We start from the raw sequence: 17,114 nt of genomic DNA, 5'->3' as shown, positions 1-17,114 counted from the left end.
CATCAAAAGAAAGCAGTCAAACCAGTCGGTAAGAGACTCTCTCTGAGACACAAAAATTTCTTCATGGTTCTCTCACTCACCCACCAGAAGTGAAAATAAATGCAGTTTGATTTGTTTGGCTTACTCTGACTAATTTTTAGGAATAAGTGTTTGTTGTCCATTTGATCTGCTTAATCCACATGGTGAGAATGTTCCATAGTTTTGTCTCCCTTCCCTGCCCAAACAGATGTGTATTTATTCTTCTTCCCCAGTGGACCAGAAAGGCCCATGCTGTACCTCAGTGACCAGTGTGCTGATGCAATGTAAAGCACTGTGCCAAAGTCATCTCTCCCTGCACTGGAACCTGTGCTGCATTCCTGCTGGGCAATGCTGCTGCTCAGCTGCCACAAAGGTCTCACACAGGAGGATCTCCCCTACTGAGAAGGATCAGGGGGAGGATTCTGCCTGGGAATTGTTCTTCCACTTCTGCTGTTTCTGGGTTCAAATTGAGACTAATGCACTTTTTTGGAAGATCCCACTTTGTGTGCTTAGCACACCCTTTGTAGCACTGACACTAAGAAGAATCAGGAGCTTTCCAAGATTTTAAGCAGTGTCCCCCCACCTTCAAACACATGCAAAGTACCTAACACAACTCAGACTGGAAAGAGCTGGAGAGCCTTTATAGCATCACTTCCAAAAATGCACTGAAGGCAAAGCAGGCTGCCATTCTCAGAAAAACAGGGACTTTACTGAAGGCCTGGCATGCATGTAAAAATAAACTTTCTTCTCCCAGTGCTAGAGGGCCAACCCTCCAACATCTCAACAACCTTGCTTGCTTTGGAAGCTTTCCAGTCACATCTTTCTGTACATGCTACCAAATATATATTTTACAAGCTCATTTTCTTGGTTAGAACACCGCTGTTTCAAGCTTACTCCATTAATATTTCATGTGAAAATAAACCTCTCCTAATTTCTAGAAAACAACAGATCCCTGGCAACAAATAGTAGAAACCATTGTCATTAGTATTTCACTTTGATTGAAGAATCGAATAGTGTGGAGGGCACACTGAATTCTCCTTTGCAGGCTTCAAGAAAACCCATGTCTCAAAGGACAGTCTTCTTCTCCAAAATAAAAGATTTCAAATATCTCTATTACCAGAAAGTTGAGGGAAAAACAAGACAGCAGTCGAGACCATTGTAACTACTACAATCACCTACTTCACATCAGAAAACATATCTCCTTCATATCCCACTGCTATTAAAAGCCATGCATTTTGAAATACAACTAACCCACTTTTATAGCCAACTGACTAGAACATCCTTCTAAGATAGAAGAGCATTAGTGTTCATTTGATCCAAAATCACCCACCCTAAAATAGGGAATCTTCACTATTTTAGAATTAAAAAATGCGAGCAAGAGCTCAAGGAAAGTTTGGGTGTGGAAGGGCTTGAAACTGCTTTGAAGTCACGAGAAATACGAAGGCTCCAAACTCAATCACACAAAAACCAGACTGGCAATTTGTCAGAAGCCAAAGGGCTGCAGCTAATTATTCTGGTTCTGCATAGCTTGTGAAACAAAAATAAATGCATGTCTCTATCAGAGGTACTTGTGATGATTTCCACTTCAGTGCACATGTTTTCACTCTTACATTCTTCAAACTAAGCCAACAGATTTTTCCTGAAAAACAAGGTAGATGTTCTTTCTCTCCCTTACCAGAGCACAGTCATAAGAAACTGGCTACTTCACTAGCTAAAGAAGAACTGACAATTTTCAGTCCTAAATTTTGCCTGCCACTACTTTGAGTGATGGAGGGCTGGAAATTGAACAAGACCAGAAGAAGACACTATATAAAACCCTTATTTGTAGATGCCATTACATAAAATAGCTTTTTTTAATGATAAACACCTCATCAGCCATCCACTACATAGCTTCATAAGCAGTCTTTCCCTTGAAACAGTGATGAATTGATTAAGAAATGCTTCAGTTTAAGCATTTTCTGGCAAGTCCCCCCAATGCCAGCACAAGAGCTGTTCTGCCTCAGCCTTGCCAGCTGCTGCCTGCCTAGCAACTGCCTGCAGGCCATGGCAGATGGGCTTTGGTCATGTCTGTCACCTGCTCAGGCCATCTCTACCCTTCTCTGGCCACCAGCTCAAGCCACGCCAGCTGAGCAGGCAGCTGTGAATGGTGGGAAGAGCCAGTAAGAAAGGAGAAGGTTTGGAACTGCCACAGGAACCACAAGAGCATTTCATTCAGAATACTTCAAATGCATTTCATTCAGAATACTTTAAATAAAGCTGCCTTTCACTGGAAGAGAGCCAGCAGCCCCAGCCCTGCTGACCACCTTTCATGGCTCCTGCCTTCATGCCCACACAACAGCCAGTGGCCCCACAGCCCTTCCCAGAGAGCTGCAGCTGAAATTCCTGCAGCACAGATTGCAGCACAGACCCCAGCTGCACTGGGGCTGGAACTGCAACAGGTTCCCTGGGAGAAATGGGACACATCCTTCAGTCTCTCCTCCTGCAAAACCAGAACAAGAGTGCTTCCTCACCTTATGGGGTACCAACAAGTAAGCACTAATTCAAAAAGCTCCCTGACACTCAAGTGATCCCTGCTTTAAAAAAATAAGTAAATGCCCCATAATAAGGTAAGAGAGACAGCACAGAATTCTGTTAAGAGCCCATCTTGAAAAGCTAGTAAATTGCTTTTTTGGTTTTTTCCTTGTAATATAACACTGGTTTACGGCTGCCCCACTGACTTGGATTTAAGCTGCGGAAAGCAAACCTAGATCCAAAACATTGCCAGATTCTAAGGATGCTTCTACTCAGAGTTTTGCCATGTCCACCGGAAAAACAGAAATTAATTAATCCTATTCAGGCTCCCAAATGTTTGGGTGCAGGCTCAGACTCATACTGTCTTTGGAAAGTTCATAACCTTGAAAGCTTTTTATTTAATTAATCTACTGTACCATCTTCTAAGCCAGCTAGCTTGGTGGATGTTACTCAGTTGTACTATATAATGTTGCACATTTCAGCTCTTGCACCTTGAGTTCACAGTGAATTCTTATGTTAGAAAATAATCAGTATTTCTAAAAAAACCCAATTATTTACCACCACACAAGTTGAGAGGTTTTCTGTTTGTTTTCAATGTGATGCTTTAATTAAGGTCTTACTGCTAGATAAAGGAGAATGCCTGCTTAGCATCCCACTGCCACTCTTGTTTTATTTTTCTTTGGAGGATGTGCCTGTCTCCCCACTCAACAAAAATAGAAACCTGGAACCACTCTCTCAGCTGAAAGTGGAAGTCTGAGAGAAGACAAAACACAAAACCTGAACACAAGTCATGAAATGTTAATTGCTGTCTAGCAGCAGCTCACTCAATCTATAAAGCACAATTAGCTCTAAGAAAGCAAAATAAAAGAATTTAATCTGTCTAGCCAAAGAAGAGAGGACTATCCTAAATCCTCCCTGCATGAGGGAAACAGAAGTCACACAGATGCTTATTTGAAGACTTCCAAGACTTTGCTTTAGTAGTAGAAAATCCTTTCCTGCTCCTGTGAAACATCTTTGGAAAAGAATAATTTGATGTACGTTCACAGAAGTCAGCACATACCAGCGCCTCGTGGTTTGCTCTCTAGAAGCCAGTAACTAAACCTTACCTTCCAACTCACTACTTCTTACTGGAAAGCAAGTCTACTTCAGAAAAATTCTGAATTTATGTAAAAAAGAAATCAGGTAAACATCCTGTGTATGTTGAGTTTTGATTTACCTGGTTGCTCTGTAACAGGACGGGTTCTTTAAAGGAGAAGGGGAAGCAAATCAAAGAAATGCTGCTGCTGCTGCTGCTTGACACAGGAAGACAATATTCCCTCTGTCAAATAAACCCTGTGCACCAGACGGACATCAAGACAATCCTTCATCTGGAAGCAGGGCTAGGGGGACAGATCATGCAAGGTGCCTCAAGCAAAAGATTTTAGCAATAAGGGATGAGCCAAGAGCCCATTCCTGATACCTTCCCTACTGGCTGAAGCACACTGGGATACATGCAGCAACATGCAAGTGATAGGCAAAGGGTGATCATACACTTCTATACATCCTGTTCCAGCAGAGCAGCAGGCACCAGGGATTGAGCTATTTGGGGCCTTTGGGGCACAAATTCCCACTATAGATCAGTCTGATATCTCAACCACACTGTCGAATATGAGATGATAAATTATGAGAGCATAAAGCATTTTTATGGGGACAAAGTCCTGTCCAGTTCTGTCCAAATGTTTCCAAAAATGCTCTTACAATAAATAAATATTTTCCAATAATTTTGTAGCCATTAAGCTACACAAACCTATGGAAAGATAATAACTTTAATCCATTAGGTAAAATGGAATCTGCCCTCTGCTCAACTAATGGATGCATCACTGAATTCATCTCATATCAGCCCCTTGCTGCATAAATGTACAGTGCAGGTGCAAGGCACATATAACATGCAGGCATTGGACTGTAATACATTGAGGTATTAAATAATAATGTCCCCTAGACAGTGACACAAATATGGGCTAGCTTTCTCCCTGTGCTCCTGATCGAGCTGTGCTTTGTAAATGCTGGTTTGTTTTTATCAATCTGGTAATGCCATTATCAAAACTGATGAAAGAAACTGCCCTTTAGCTTTGAGCAACAGGAGGTACAGGAAAGGAAGATGATGCAGCAGTGGTCATAGGTTAAACACAGCCAGTAAAGTATATGCCCTTTGTCCTTCTAACACAACACAGTTCTCTGACAACCACTCATGACTGAAAGACATACTCTCCATTTTAACTAGCAATGAGAAGTTTTTAAGTCTTTTCTGACAGTGGATTCTTTAAAATAACATGGCCTGATATTTCAATTTATTTTAAGTGCTTTTCTCCTGCTCCCTGCTGGTGTTGGGAAGCATCTCCCACATGGATTTCAGAGCAACCTTAATTACCCAAGGCTAACATACCATTTTCCTCCTCTCTTTTCTATTGCTGCTATTGAGGCAGTGAGGAACTCACCACTTCAGAGTTCAAAATGAGCACCAGGTAAGTATCAGCAAGAGTGAAATCTATCTCATACAGCTCTTCTAAGCACACAAAATAAGCCAGAAAGAAGGAGGGAGCATGCTTCCCCTTCGTGTTTTAGAGCTTATAGTGCTCTATGTTACAGCTGACATGTAACATAATTCCTTTCACAAGCTGACACCATCCTTTAAGTAACATCTTGTGTGAAATATGACCATTCAGAGCTGGGAAAGAACAAATGTAGCCAACACCTGAACTTATCTGTAGAAGGGCCACAACTTGAAAGCATTTTAGTATCATTTCTCTGCTCACTCGGTTACAAGAACATTCCTTCTGCCATAGCTTTCTTTTTTCAAAGGGCATATCCTGTTTCTGTTAATTGCATTCTGTGAATGCAATTAAAAGACTAACATCACCTAATCAACTATCAGAACTTATTAATTGACAGACACAAGAAAAGCCTAACTGCATTGCCACTTTCACTAGGGCACCTATTAAGCTGGACTGCATGTGGGTTCAACACAGGCTTCATGAAAGGGGAATCCTGTCTATCCAAAAGCAGTATCCGTCATAAAGAACTGAATGGAAAGAAAAATCATTAAGCCCAGATCATATTGGCATCCAAACGACAGCATTTAAAATCAGTAAGCCTTCGTTACAAGAAAATAGAACCTTTACTCACCTGCACTACTTCTACGCCTCTTTTCCTGAAAAAAAGAAAAAAAAAAGGAAATGTTAGTGTTGGAAATGTGGGGAAAATGTAAAACAAAAAACTAATGGAAAAGCACTGCTTCATACTGGAATGCAAACAATAAAAATCTGCACTAACAACCTGATTCAAATTCAGGAAAGCACTTGTTCAGTTCCATTCCCTGTCTAGGAAGCACTTTGGCAGATTCTGACTCATGTCCCCAGAAGTAAGGCAAGATGAATACTAAGCAGCTGCAGTGCTGGGACTGACAGGGCTGTTAGGTGAGCACAGGTAGGAAGTGGCTGATATTACAGAGGAAGCGTCTCAGTTTTAATTAGATCTAGTTTGCTTTTCGTTTCTCATCTGCCCTCAGAGTGTGCAAATTGCACCACAGCACATTCTGCATGCTTGACAGATCTTTTCTTTTAAATCAAGGATACATGTATAAATGTCAAGGAGAATTAACACAGCACCTTGCAGCCATTTATCTTCTTATTTAGAGTCTTATTCTATCCCCATCATCTAGGTACACAGGATCCCACCCTGGACTTCAGGTTCAAAGACTTGCAGTCAGTCCAATTCCTTCAAGAACACAATTCAAATACTTGAGGTTTATCAGAAAGGACCAAGCCTTTTGCCATATGGAGAATCATTTCAGTGATCCTGAATCTTCAGCAATGAGAGACTGGAGAGGCCTAAGAATTATACACCAAAATGCTGAGAACTGCAATTGGTAGAGCCAACTTAGGCAGATCTGTAGAGACAGTTGTCTACTCTGATGGTATGAGAATTGAGATTCAGGTACATGCAGTCAGACAACACTCAGTCACTGCCTTTGACAAGCTATCAAGCCAAACAAACCACTTCTGCACTAGGCTTGAGAGCAGAACTGAATCCCTGGCACAAAGCCCAGCCACTCCTGCTCCATGCCCTCCTCCCAGTACATGCAGGCTATTTAAATAAGTTAGAATCTTCTCACTTTGAAGACACAGGAAATTTAACCTAAAAATGAAAAGCCTCTGAGCACAAGACAGGAATCTCTCTTCTTTGTGCCCACTAGCCCTATATATGAAAATCAAAAGTCCCTTTTTTTTGGGAGGTCATAGAACAGGACTGCCTAACTGCCCTCAGTGCTTTTCTATCTGAGAGTGTCTGTGTTGTTGTCCATGGTCACAAATGCTGCACACTGCTGAATACACAAAGGCTCCTCCAGTTTTCCACCCAAGACAGTAGGCCTTTCTTGTGGGAGGCCATTACAAGGATGCCCAAAGGGACAGGCGATCAATCAGCATCTATGACACAAATTGCCCCCGCTTCCACTTTACCAGTCTGGAGTCTCTCTGGCCTAGAAGCAGCATTCAATGCACAGACACAGCAGAGAGCCTGTTGTGAGAGCTCAGCAAGGAAATAAAAGAGAAAATGAAACCAAGCACCTCTTGCAAAGAATTTCAAAGCCCTCTTGCAGATAACAGCAGCTCTAAGTGGTGGGTGATTAATATACTGCTATTATGGTGTGGGAAGCCCAACTGTAGATCATCACCTGAGGCTGGCCAGATGTGCTCCAGCTCTGTGGTGAGAAGAAAATATAAATCTTGTAGAGAAAGTTAATAGCCAAATTGTTGAAACCATGATTTTCACAGAGCAAAGCAAGAAAAATAGGAAAAAATAGGTGGGGAGTGCTATTTCATAAATTAGGGCAGCAGACTACTCAGAAACATTCCAAGTATTGTAAGCTAAAACTTAAAATAATCAAACATTTTTGCTCTCTGTGCTCTGGAGTAAACAAAACAACTCAAAACTACCATGGAAATACACCAAGCTTCAGACAAAACTGCACCACAGTCCCTGGAAGGACAGTGACTGATGGCAAAAGCTGCATTTCTTGTCATGCCTACATACACACTGAATAAGTTTTATTCTACTTTGAGGAATATAAATATTTGTGAGCTGGGTGCCAAACCCATTTGAGAGAGAATCAGTCCAAATGGTTTCTGTAATCCCCCCAAAATGAACTTCGCAAACGTTCTGGGACTTACTGGAACCAACTGCACTGTCCCAGCAGGAGGGAAGAAGCCAGAACAGCACATGGGAATGCAGAGGAGGGGTGCCTGCTCTTAGGTACAATGCCACACATGCTTAAAAAGGTACAGGAAGAAGGAAGCAATTACCAAGGCTGGCTTGTAGGCTGGTCTTCCCCTTTTCAGAGGGGAGCAGGATGTCCTTTTTGTTACCTGAAATATGAGAACCTTTTCTACTTAAACCCAGGGGACAAGAAACCATAGAAGCATTTTGAGGACTAGTTAATTTGGGGAAAAAATCCTCTACCAAAATATCGTAATTTGAAAATAAGTTATTTTAAAAACAAGAAGTATCCAAACAATAAGGATGTCAAGCCACCATGCACCTCAGTTTTGTAATTAGCTGATTCTCTGCCCAGAAGATTTCCTAAGCCAGTGCCTTCAGGCTTTTCAGTCAGGCAGGTCACAGCAGCAGGCTCAGGGCAGAAGATGTCCCTGATGCAACCAAGCATGCAATACCACCTGACCACACACGCTGCCTTACATCACCTGGGAAAGGCTTTGGGGTCAGGCATGGAAAGAAAGCTGATCCTATGCACTAGAAACTCTAGGACCTTCAAAAATCAGAGTAAACAAAGAGAATGAAGCAGACTGTGGGCCATAGTTCCCCAACAAGGGGTTGCCTGTGCAGGACACACAATGGAGACAAGACAGTGCTGAATGAACTGTGCTGGGAGTCTGAGCCATGGACCAGTTACCACTTCTTCCTATTGTGCTTTAAAAAGCCAGTAAGAAAAATACATTCTACCACTCTCATGTACATTCTTTTGGGCTGTTTCCTCAGCAGAGGTCAGGCAGGGCATGATTGACAGGACAGCCTGGGATGACTACTTCACCTGGTGTGCTGACAACTATTCTCGTGTTCTTCATGGTGTTGTCCATGACTTTCTAGCTCCCCATGCAGTCTGAAAGCGAGCCACTGGCTACCAGGGGAAGGGCTCTCATTCCCAGCTGGCCTAGCTGCTTCCTGACAAATCTCTCTTTCTGAGGAAAAAGAAAGGTCATTATTAGCTGTACTTCCCTTCTGCCTCTGAAGAGGCAACTCAGCTGTGTCAAAGAGAGACTGTGTCTCTCTACTTTCATTGAATAGACATTTGAAAAATGGTCAGTTCTAAACTACATTCCCAGAGGTTACTAATTTTAAAATACTTCTAATTTCAAAGATTATCTACACACTGCAACATTTACAGGAAAACCAGAAACATTTAAGTAACTGCTGCATTAGTCTGCAATATCAAACAGATCCCTAAAGCCTGTTGAGGCTTATCAGTTCTATACCTGAAACCACTGAATAACTCTAGTGGATAATGCAACCCTCCCTGTACTCTATAGCAATTAAAATAATTACCATGCTAGTTGACTTCATGTTTAAGTTGGAACGATGTATGGATTTAAAGGAGAATTCAATATCAAGTTACTAAAAGCACATTAATCAATGTCTTGTCTGGCTTTACCAGAGCCTCAAACTGTGTAGAATAGCTGGCTTTTGGGGTTAGGATTGGGTTTTTTTAAATACTCAAAGTAAACTGTTTGGACTAATTCCCCACAGCATCCAGGACTTGAATATCATAGTGAATGATAGTTAAAAGAGAAAAAATTACTATCAGGTTGCATATCATAGTCATGGTTAAATTAAGCAAATTGTTTTTCCTGTATGGTCTGAGCGACAGACTGAAAAATGCCAAATGGAATTTACAATTTCAAAAGTAAAGCCAAACTTTCTATCATACATGCAGTGAAGTTAACTTTTTCAGATATCACTTTGAAAATTTCCTATGTAAAGAAGTAGCAAGTAAGAAGAAGAAAAAGAAGAAGAATTTATTGCTTTAATCTTAAAAAAAGCATTTTCACAAAAAACCAATACACTGACATCAGAGGGAGCTTATAAATATTAATGCATCAGAGCAAAAATCTGTAGCCACTAAGACTTTCCAGCACACTGAAAACCAGCCAGTACTGGAGCCCCAGCCTTGTGGATGGCCCATTTCCCCTCCTGGCACAAAGGCAAGCTCAGCTCAGTTGCCTTAGCTTTTCCATCAGCAGAATACTTTGCATTTTTTTTATAAAATATTTGTGACAATCCTTGCTTTTATTATTTTTCATCACTGATGGATGCCACCTTATTTTCTATCATGGAAAAAACCAAACAGTAGCTCCAGTATTTGGGTGCTCACTGTCCAGGGGCTCCAGCTCGCAGCCACAGCCATCAGTGCACGTGGACAGGGCATCTGAAACATGGCAGACTCAGCTGGAAAAAGAGGGAGGACCTTTTGTGGCTTGGTTTTTTGCACACAGATTATCAAGCAGGCAATTAATCAGTTATTTTTACCAATTAATATCCAACTAAGCTTACCTTTTAGCAAGCTTTTCCCCACTAATCTGTATTCTGGAAAGTTTTATGTCTGAAATGGATCAAAAGTTGGCATTTGGGGGAGAGAGTTCTCAATTTCCTCAGTCTGTAAAGCATCACAGATGCAAAGAAGAAAGGCAATAGCATGCACGTTTACAGTCTGGTAGGTACAGCTAATGCAGTACAGGAGAGAAAACATCTCACCTCAAACTAAGTGCTCTTTAGGTGGGCTGAAAAAACCCCAAGAGTTTGGGCTGTCATGGAACACCTTTCAAGTAGGATAAAACTCCACAGAAGGCAGCCACATTTGTGCATTTCTTCCTTGTTTGTATAAACAGGGAATAGTCTAAGTAATAGAAGACCTCATACATCAGACACTACAACACCCTAAGTGATTTTCACACCACGACCCCATTCACACATGACATTTGGTAGAACCATCTGATTGATATTCTCCACATCTTCAAAGCATTATATCATCCCATTTACAGCCATAAAAATGCTGCTTAAGAGTGCTGTTATCAGAACAAAGTGCCCTGAAAGGGACTAGAAAATAAGAGAGGATCTTGGTAGAGCTGAAGCAGCATCGCTCTGGTATTCACCTGCAGTGCCATAAATTCCCACTACAACACACACAACATTTCACAGCAACGATACAGCTGGAAGCCCACTAACCCTTCATCCTGAAAGAGCAATGATAACGTGAAGCATCCAACATTAACGCTTCAGACATTCAAGCAAAAGGGTGGAAAAAGCCATGAAAGAAAGAAAACAGACTCTGCAAGCAGTAACTAAAGGAAATAAACTGCCTTTAGTCACTAAATATTAAGACAAAGTTTCAGTCTGTTTAATGAAACATTACAAAGCTCCTAATTTCAGCACTAGAAAAACCCACTTAGTGTGGAAATAAAATCTGTATATCCCAAGTTATAAAAGCAAAAGTCAGTAAATACAAACTCAAAAGAATCTGTTTTCTTTTTAAACTAGGCATTTAAGATGGATCAGTGCTGCTGAGCTCTGCCAGACTCTTTTCTTGGAACTAGTGACCCCAGGTTCTGGGAGCCTCTACTTGCTACTTTCCCAGCAGGACAGAAAACCTTTAACCACAGTCTTTTGAGAGGAAAAAAAAACCTGAAAAATCATCAGTGGGAAGAAGGAGTGATTAACAGCTGCAGAGAAAAATTATTAAAGGCCAGGAGTTATTCATCCTACCAGACATTCAGAGACAGATTTAGTACCTGATGACAATTATAAGCAACTGGGCAGGGTTCAGCCTTTAGCCATAGGCTTACCCCACCAGACATTATCAGATCCAGCTCCCAGCTATGGCAAGCAGCCACACCACGTGATCTCTTTATAACCTTATTAAAAACCACCTTCAAACCAAGCTGTTTTGGAACTGTATCTTCCATTACAAAACACTAATTTCCCAAAGGTCAGAGTCCTTCAAAATTGCAGGCTAAATTGCTCTAGCACCATCCTTTGGCTTCAATAAACTGCTTGCTTCCTTAAGCGCTGCAAAGAGCACACACGTCCTCTCTGCTCCCAGTTCCCTTTGTCTCCTCATGACCTCAGTCACCCCAATGTTAATATGACCCTCAGCATTCAGAAAGCAAACACATGACCCATCCCTTCCAGAAGTCCTTCTAAGGTCATGAGACATCAGTGATGGCTCAAAGAGACCTGGGAAGAGGCAGCAGAATCATGAGGCAAAAGACAATATCCCTTCCAGGGACAGACATGGTGTTCATCTTTACATTAAAAAAAGCTCTTCTTGCAGAAGGTATTAGAGGCTTCTAGAAACATGAGCATGGTGCAAAGGTTCCTATTACTGGAGAGTTGGAATGGAGGATTCCAGCTCTTTAGGAAGGACAGGCAAGGGAGTCATCCTCTCTATGTCAATGAGCAGCTGGAGCACAAGGAGCTGTGCCTGGCAATGGATGAGGAGCACATTGAGAGCTTTTGGGTCAGAACAGGTGACACAGAGCACCTGACCAGGGAGAACAAGCAGATGAGACTCTGTGCACACAGACAGGAACAGCCTCACATTCACAACACCTGAAGCTCACAGGGGCTCCCCAGCAAGATCATGGAATAGATCCTCCTAGAAACCATACTAAGAGTCTTGGCAAATACAGAGGTGACTGGGGACAAATTTGGTGGCTAAAGGAAGAGCAACTGATGGCATCAACCTGGACTTGTGCAAAGCATTTGGCACTGTCCCACATGACATCTTTATCTCTAGACTGGAGATGTGCCTTGGTGTTCTGAGAAGCTTCAGCTGCTCTCATCTTCTCTGCACAAAGACCACCAGCTCAGTATGACCAGTGAGACAAGGCTCTGCCAGGCCCCAGGCTGGTACTGCAGGTTCTGCAGATCTCCTGCACACCACAAGACAAAACAAAAGCACACCTCCACTCTGCTAAAGCCAATGGGTACAGAGAGAAAGGCATGTCTGCCAAGCCAGCTTTCACCCAGAAAGGGCTTTTAATCTACTAACTCTGAAACCAAAGGCTGCATAGCCTCTACAACTCTCCAAGACTCTGGCAAACAGCCTTGAATAAATGTTTTGGGAGTTTTCACAGAGGGCAGACATCCACTGAGACATGCATGAGAAATGTGCAATATGCAAAATGTTTTTTCATTTCTTGGATCTCTAAAAGAGATTGGGCATTTTTTTTGGCAGAAGTTACAGACTTATTTAAGTTCAGCAACTTGCCATGCAAAAACGACTATTCATCTCCAGCCAGGCTTCAAGTAAGATATATAGGTGTCTGGGGCTTTTTTCTTTATGCAAAACTTCATTATGCAAACAAGAGAAAGTTAGCATGTCTGCTCATTGAAGAAACCTGATTGCAACTCCTTTTTTCCCCTCCATAAGGAACTGTGTTTTGGCACTGTACAAGTCAGACATCAAGCCTCCTTTAAGTTTCATCACCTTTGAAACCCTTGTGATTTCTTGTCTTTTACACTCACCAAGTGACCATTGTTTGCATATGCAAGGAACAAATTTTCCTCTATGCAACTGGAATCAGCCATAGATTCACAGACATAAGCAATAACAGGAGCCTATGCAGGGAAGTTATTGTGGCCACATAAATGCACTGGCACAAATAACAATCAGGTTAAAAGGACATCCATGCAAAGGTTGAGCATTCCTAGAAAGCTTTCCCCTTCAAATTCTGCATCAGTTCAGGCTCACACAACTTAGTCAGCTCCTGTTTTGTTTGTTCCTTTGAGATGCATTTCAAGCTTCATCCTTTATTTCGGGGCACTTAGAAATACAGCTGTTATTTTAAAGAGGACTGGTTGGTTAAGCCCCAAATAAAAAGCTGGTTAAAAGCAATTCAGTAGCATCAGAAACTAGATTTCACCTTTATTTCACTATGCAGCTCCCCCAAAGCAGCTTCTACTGTATGAACCATATCAGTGGAAAAGAGACAAGCAGTCAGAAGCTGAGACGTGCACTTCTGCAGTCTGCTACTCTATTTGAGAGGAAAATGATGTTCAGCAGAAAATACATAGTACAAATTAAAGAAATGTGAATTGAATTGCTTTTCTCCATTTGAACAGATGCAGATGCCAATACCAATAACGGGAATTTCCTCCACTGTAACTGATTCTTCTGCTCAATTTTACATCAATGTAGATCACAGAAATATTATTTTACTTTATTTGGAAGCCTCACTAGACAGGTTCACAATAAAATAAAAGCTTGGCTTCCAACAAGTGATGATCACACTGTTTGAAAATATTCCATTTATTGGCATGTGGCCAACTTCCTTGAGAAGCAATAGGATAGAGCATTTGACAGTGCTGCAGCGAATATTCTTCATGGTCTGCACATGATCCTGAAAATGAAATAAAATTTCTACAACATGCAATATTTGAGTATGGCCTTACATTTAAATGGACAGAAATTTAATAAATGTTCTTTATTACAAAGCATACAGAATAATTTTAATAGCTAATGTGAAAATTGGGGTGGGGATCAAAAAGAATATATTAAAAAAAAACCCCAACACACACATACCCTGAGCAAAAGCATTCAGGTAAGAGAACAGAGTTTTCCACTGATCTCATTGGATAGGGCTGAAGTTTGAGGAGCTGGAAATCTAACATATAGAAGAAGGTTCTACATCCAGCTTCTTAATATCAAGGCAATATAGACCATTAAGATTCACAGAAATGCACCAAGAGCTCTGAGCAGAGATAGGCATAGGATTGTTATGCACAGGATCAGCCAAGGTCAGAGAGTACAAACTTGAAGTTGGACCAGAGGTCAGACAGCAGGATGAAAAGCCTCCCTTGTTTACCACAGTTTCTGCACCTGAAAAGCACAACATAGTATCTTCTAGAAATCTCCACCCTAGCTGGTGCAAATTCCATCATGGTGACTAAACCACTTCAGAGAAGCACATCGATGTATGTGCTATAAATACATCTATTTTTATCTACTCTAGATTACATTGAAGTTTGCTGTTAGAGAAAGATTAAAATTCTCGCTATTTCTTTCAGTCCACAGGGTTCTTGCTTTAAGCAATAGCATATGTATAGGTTTGCCAGAACACCCATTTTCTTATTTGCTTCAGTGGATTGTTAACAGCGCAGTAAGAGGAAAAAACCCAACCCTCTGATAAATCATAAAACACAAATACTGCCTGGTTTTTATCCAAGCTGTGAGAAAAACATACATCTGTCTGAAAGGTGAAGTGAATGATAAAGACAGAAGGTTCAACACAAATCCTGTTTGCCTGCAAGAAATTGAGAGCATCCCATTTTTGTGAACCAAACATTCTTTTGCTGATCAGCTTCAGCCCTTCTCCAGGCATGACTTTTGCCCAAGGGGTCCCTTCAGAGCTGTGCCATGAGCCAGTGCCCACAGCATGTGCCTTGCTGTCCCCCACACCCCTGACCTCCCATGGCACATGCTGCTGCTCCTCTCTCTCACCCTGGTGCTGGGGTACACACAAACACACAGGGCCCTCTAATTAATCCTGGCCTTGCTTTTTTTTCTTGCCTTTGCCTAGACAGCAGCTGTTACACCCATCGTTTCCATCAGTGACTGAACACATGTTTGGAGATGACAACTTTGCCAAATTTGGCCAGGGCATGCAGGAGCTGATACACAACCCTGCAAATGCTATTACATTTTCTAACCAGACTCTGCTTTAACCCAGATTCAGACCTGCTGGGAGGTCTGCTACACCCCATAACTGGGAGAGCCAGACAATTTCTTGGGCCTTCTCAGATTTTCTAGAAGCTGCCTCAATGAGCTAAATACTACCTCATATCTGAGCTCTGTTACTCATATCCTACTTCTCCCTCTCAGAAAAAAAGCCTTAGGCCAAAAATGTTCAGCTGCATCTTTTACATTTGCTTCCCTTTATGGACTTCTCTAGATTCTCTGGTACCTGCCCCTCCCCACTACAAGACTGCTGTGATCACAACATGCCGATGACTTTAAAAGATAACCTAAATTCCTCTTACAGGAAAAGGAAAAGCTGCATTTCTATTCTATTCTACCAAATTACCATTGTCCTTATCACTTAGGGGGTGGACATATAAACAGCTGAGGCAGCTTTTGAGAGGGATTTGGAGAGGCAGTCACACAAAGGCACAGTAGCAGTTAGTTGTTTTTCTCTGGGTTATATTTGTTCATCTCCGCCCTGAAACTCACCCTTCAATCCCAGTAATTGGCAGCAACTAATTAGAAGGAAAAATACAAGTAGTTTATTAAATGTTTGATTACATGTTTGATTACACATGATCACAGAACCAATCTCCCTTGGACAAGCACAGTCATTTTCTCTTGCTCACTTCTTTTGTTTGTAGACACAAGAGACAAGCACTGTGGAGATGCTGCTGTACCATGCTCTGGGATTTCAAACCTATGGGTGACTGCACAACACAAGGCAAGGAGAAGCTGCCCACTCCTCTGCTGTTTCAGACTGACTTCACATTGCTCTTTATTGGATGCACACTGCTGCACCCCATGTGCTCTCTTTAGGGTTTTCACATTCAACATGTTACATACAGGATCAGCTCAAAGATACTGCCAGAATTACATCACAGGTTAACTGGAGATACAATCAACACAAAGGCAAAGGACTTGTTACAACTTCAAAGCAGTTGTAATTCCAAAACATATATAAGAACTTGAAAAATCACTAAGAAAAAAACCTGCATTAAATAACAGCTTCTAATGATGTCAAAGATTCTGCATCTCTTAGAGCTTTGAACTATAAGTAATACGACTTTTGTTCATCCAATTTGCTGTAACTTAAGTTATAAAGTAACAGTTAATTAAAATAACTGAACTATATTATACTACTAAAATTTGCAAGTGTATACATTTACCCCCAAATATCTTAGTAAATAAAGAAAAATTGAATATTTTCATGAATTCTTGTTTGCGAGGACAAAAGAAAATCCTTGAACAAGTGTCTGCTTTTACACTCTCCTAGCACATCTATCTGCAACAGCAGGATTTCTTATTCCATGAAGCCTTTTTCCCTGGCAGCATGCTTTCACAGCTCCTTGCACATCAGATCCCTGCAGTCAGCTGTGTTTCATGGCGAGGAGGCTGCTCCACACCCAGCTTTACATAACCCCCTTGCTCAGCCTTGCTGACTCCACTCTTGCACTGCCTGGGCATTATCTGCCCAGATGCACTGGCAGGGTTTTGTTCTTGGTCAGCACACAGTCCAAGGTGCCAAACACACAGGCATCAACTTAAATAAGGGCAAAAGCTAATCCAATTTAGAAAAAAACATTCTTCTTCAAAATCATCCCAGTTGACCATAATATCGTCATGATGGCTATAAAATGAAAGTCAAAACCTTACAAAAGTTGCACTTAAGAGATTGCAAACTGTCATATTATTTGGACTACTCTCTCACATCTCAATGAAACACCCCATCAACCCTAATTATCTTCACTGGTTTCTAGATTTTTTTTTTTAATTGCCAGGCTACTTATATTTT

The 17,114-nt window shown here is 41.4% G+C and overlaps 1 protein-coding gene across 4 annotated transcripts in view; it reads right to left on the bottom strand.

The window, feature by feature from the left end:
* ITPK1 (inositol-tetrakisphosphate 1-kinase) overlaps positions 1 to 17,114 on the bottom strand; it is a 138,523-nt gene that overhangs the window by 101,510 nt on the left and 19,899 nt on the right. For all 4 annotated transcript variants that reach the window (XM_074542449.1, XM_074542445.1, XM_074542446.1 and 1 more), the window contains exon 3: positions 5,692 to 5,716. In XM_074542449.1, coding sequence (XP_074398550.1) covers positions 5,692 to 5,716 — 25 coding nt within the window. The remainder of the gene's footprint in view (positions 1 to 5,691; positions 5,717 to 17,114) is intronic.

This window comes from Zonotrichia albicollis, chromosome 6 (genome assembly GCF_047830755.1).
Source record: "Zonotrichia albicollis isolate bZonAlb1 chromosome 6, bZonAlb1.hap1, whole genome shotgun sequence".
In the NCBI taxonomy this organism is placed as follows: domain Eukaryota; kingdom Metazoa; phylum Chordata; class Aves; order Passeriformes; family Passerellidae; genus Zonotrichia; species Zonotrichia albicollis.
This window is presented reverse-complemented; position numbering and strand designations above follow the sequence as displayed.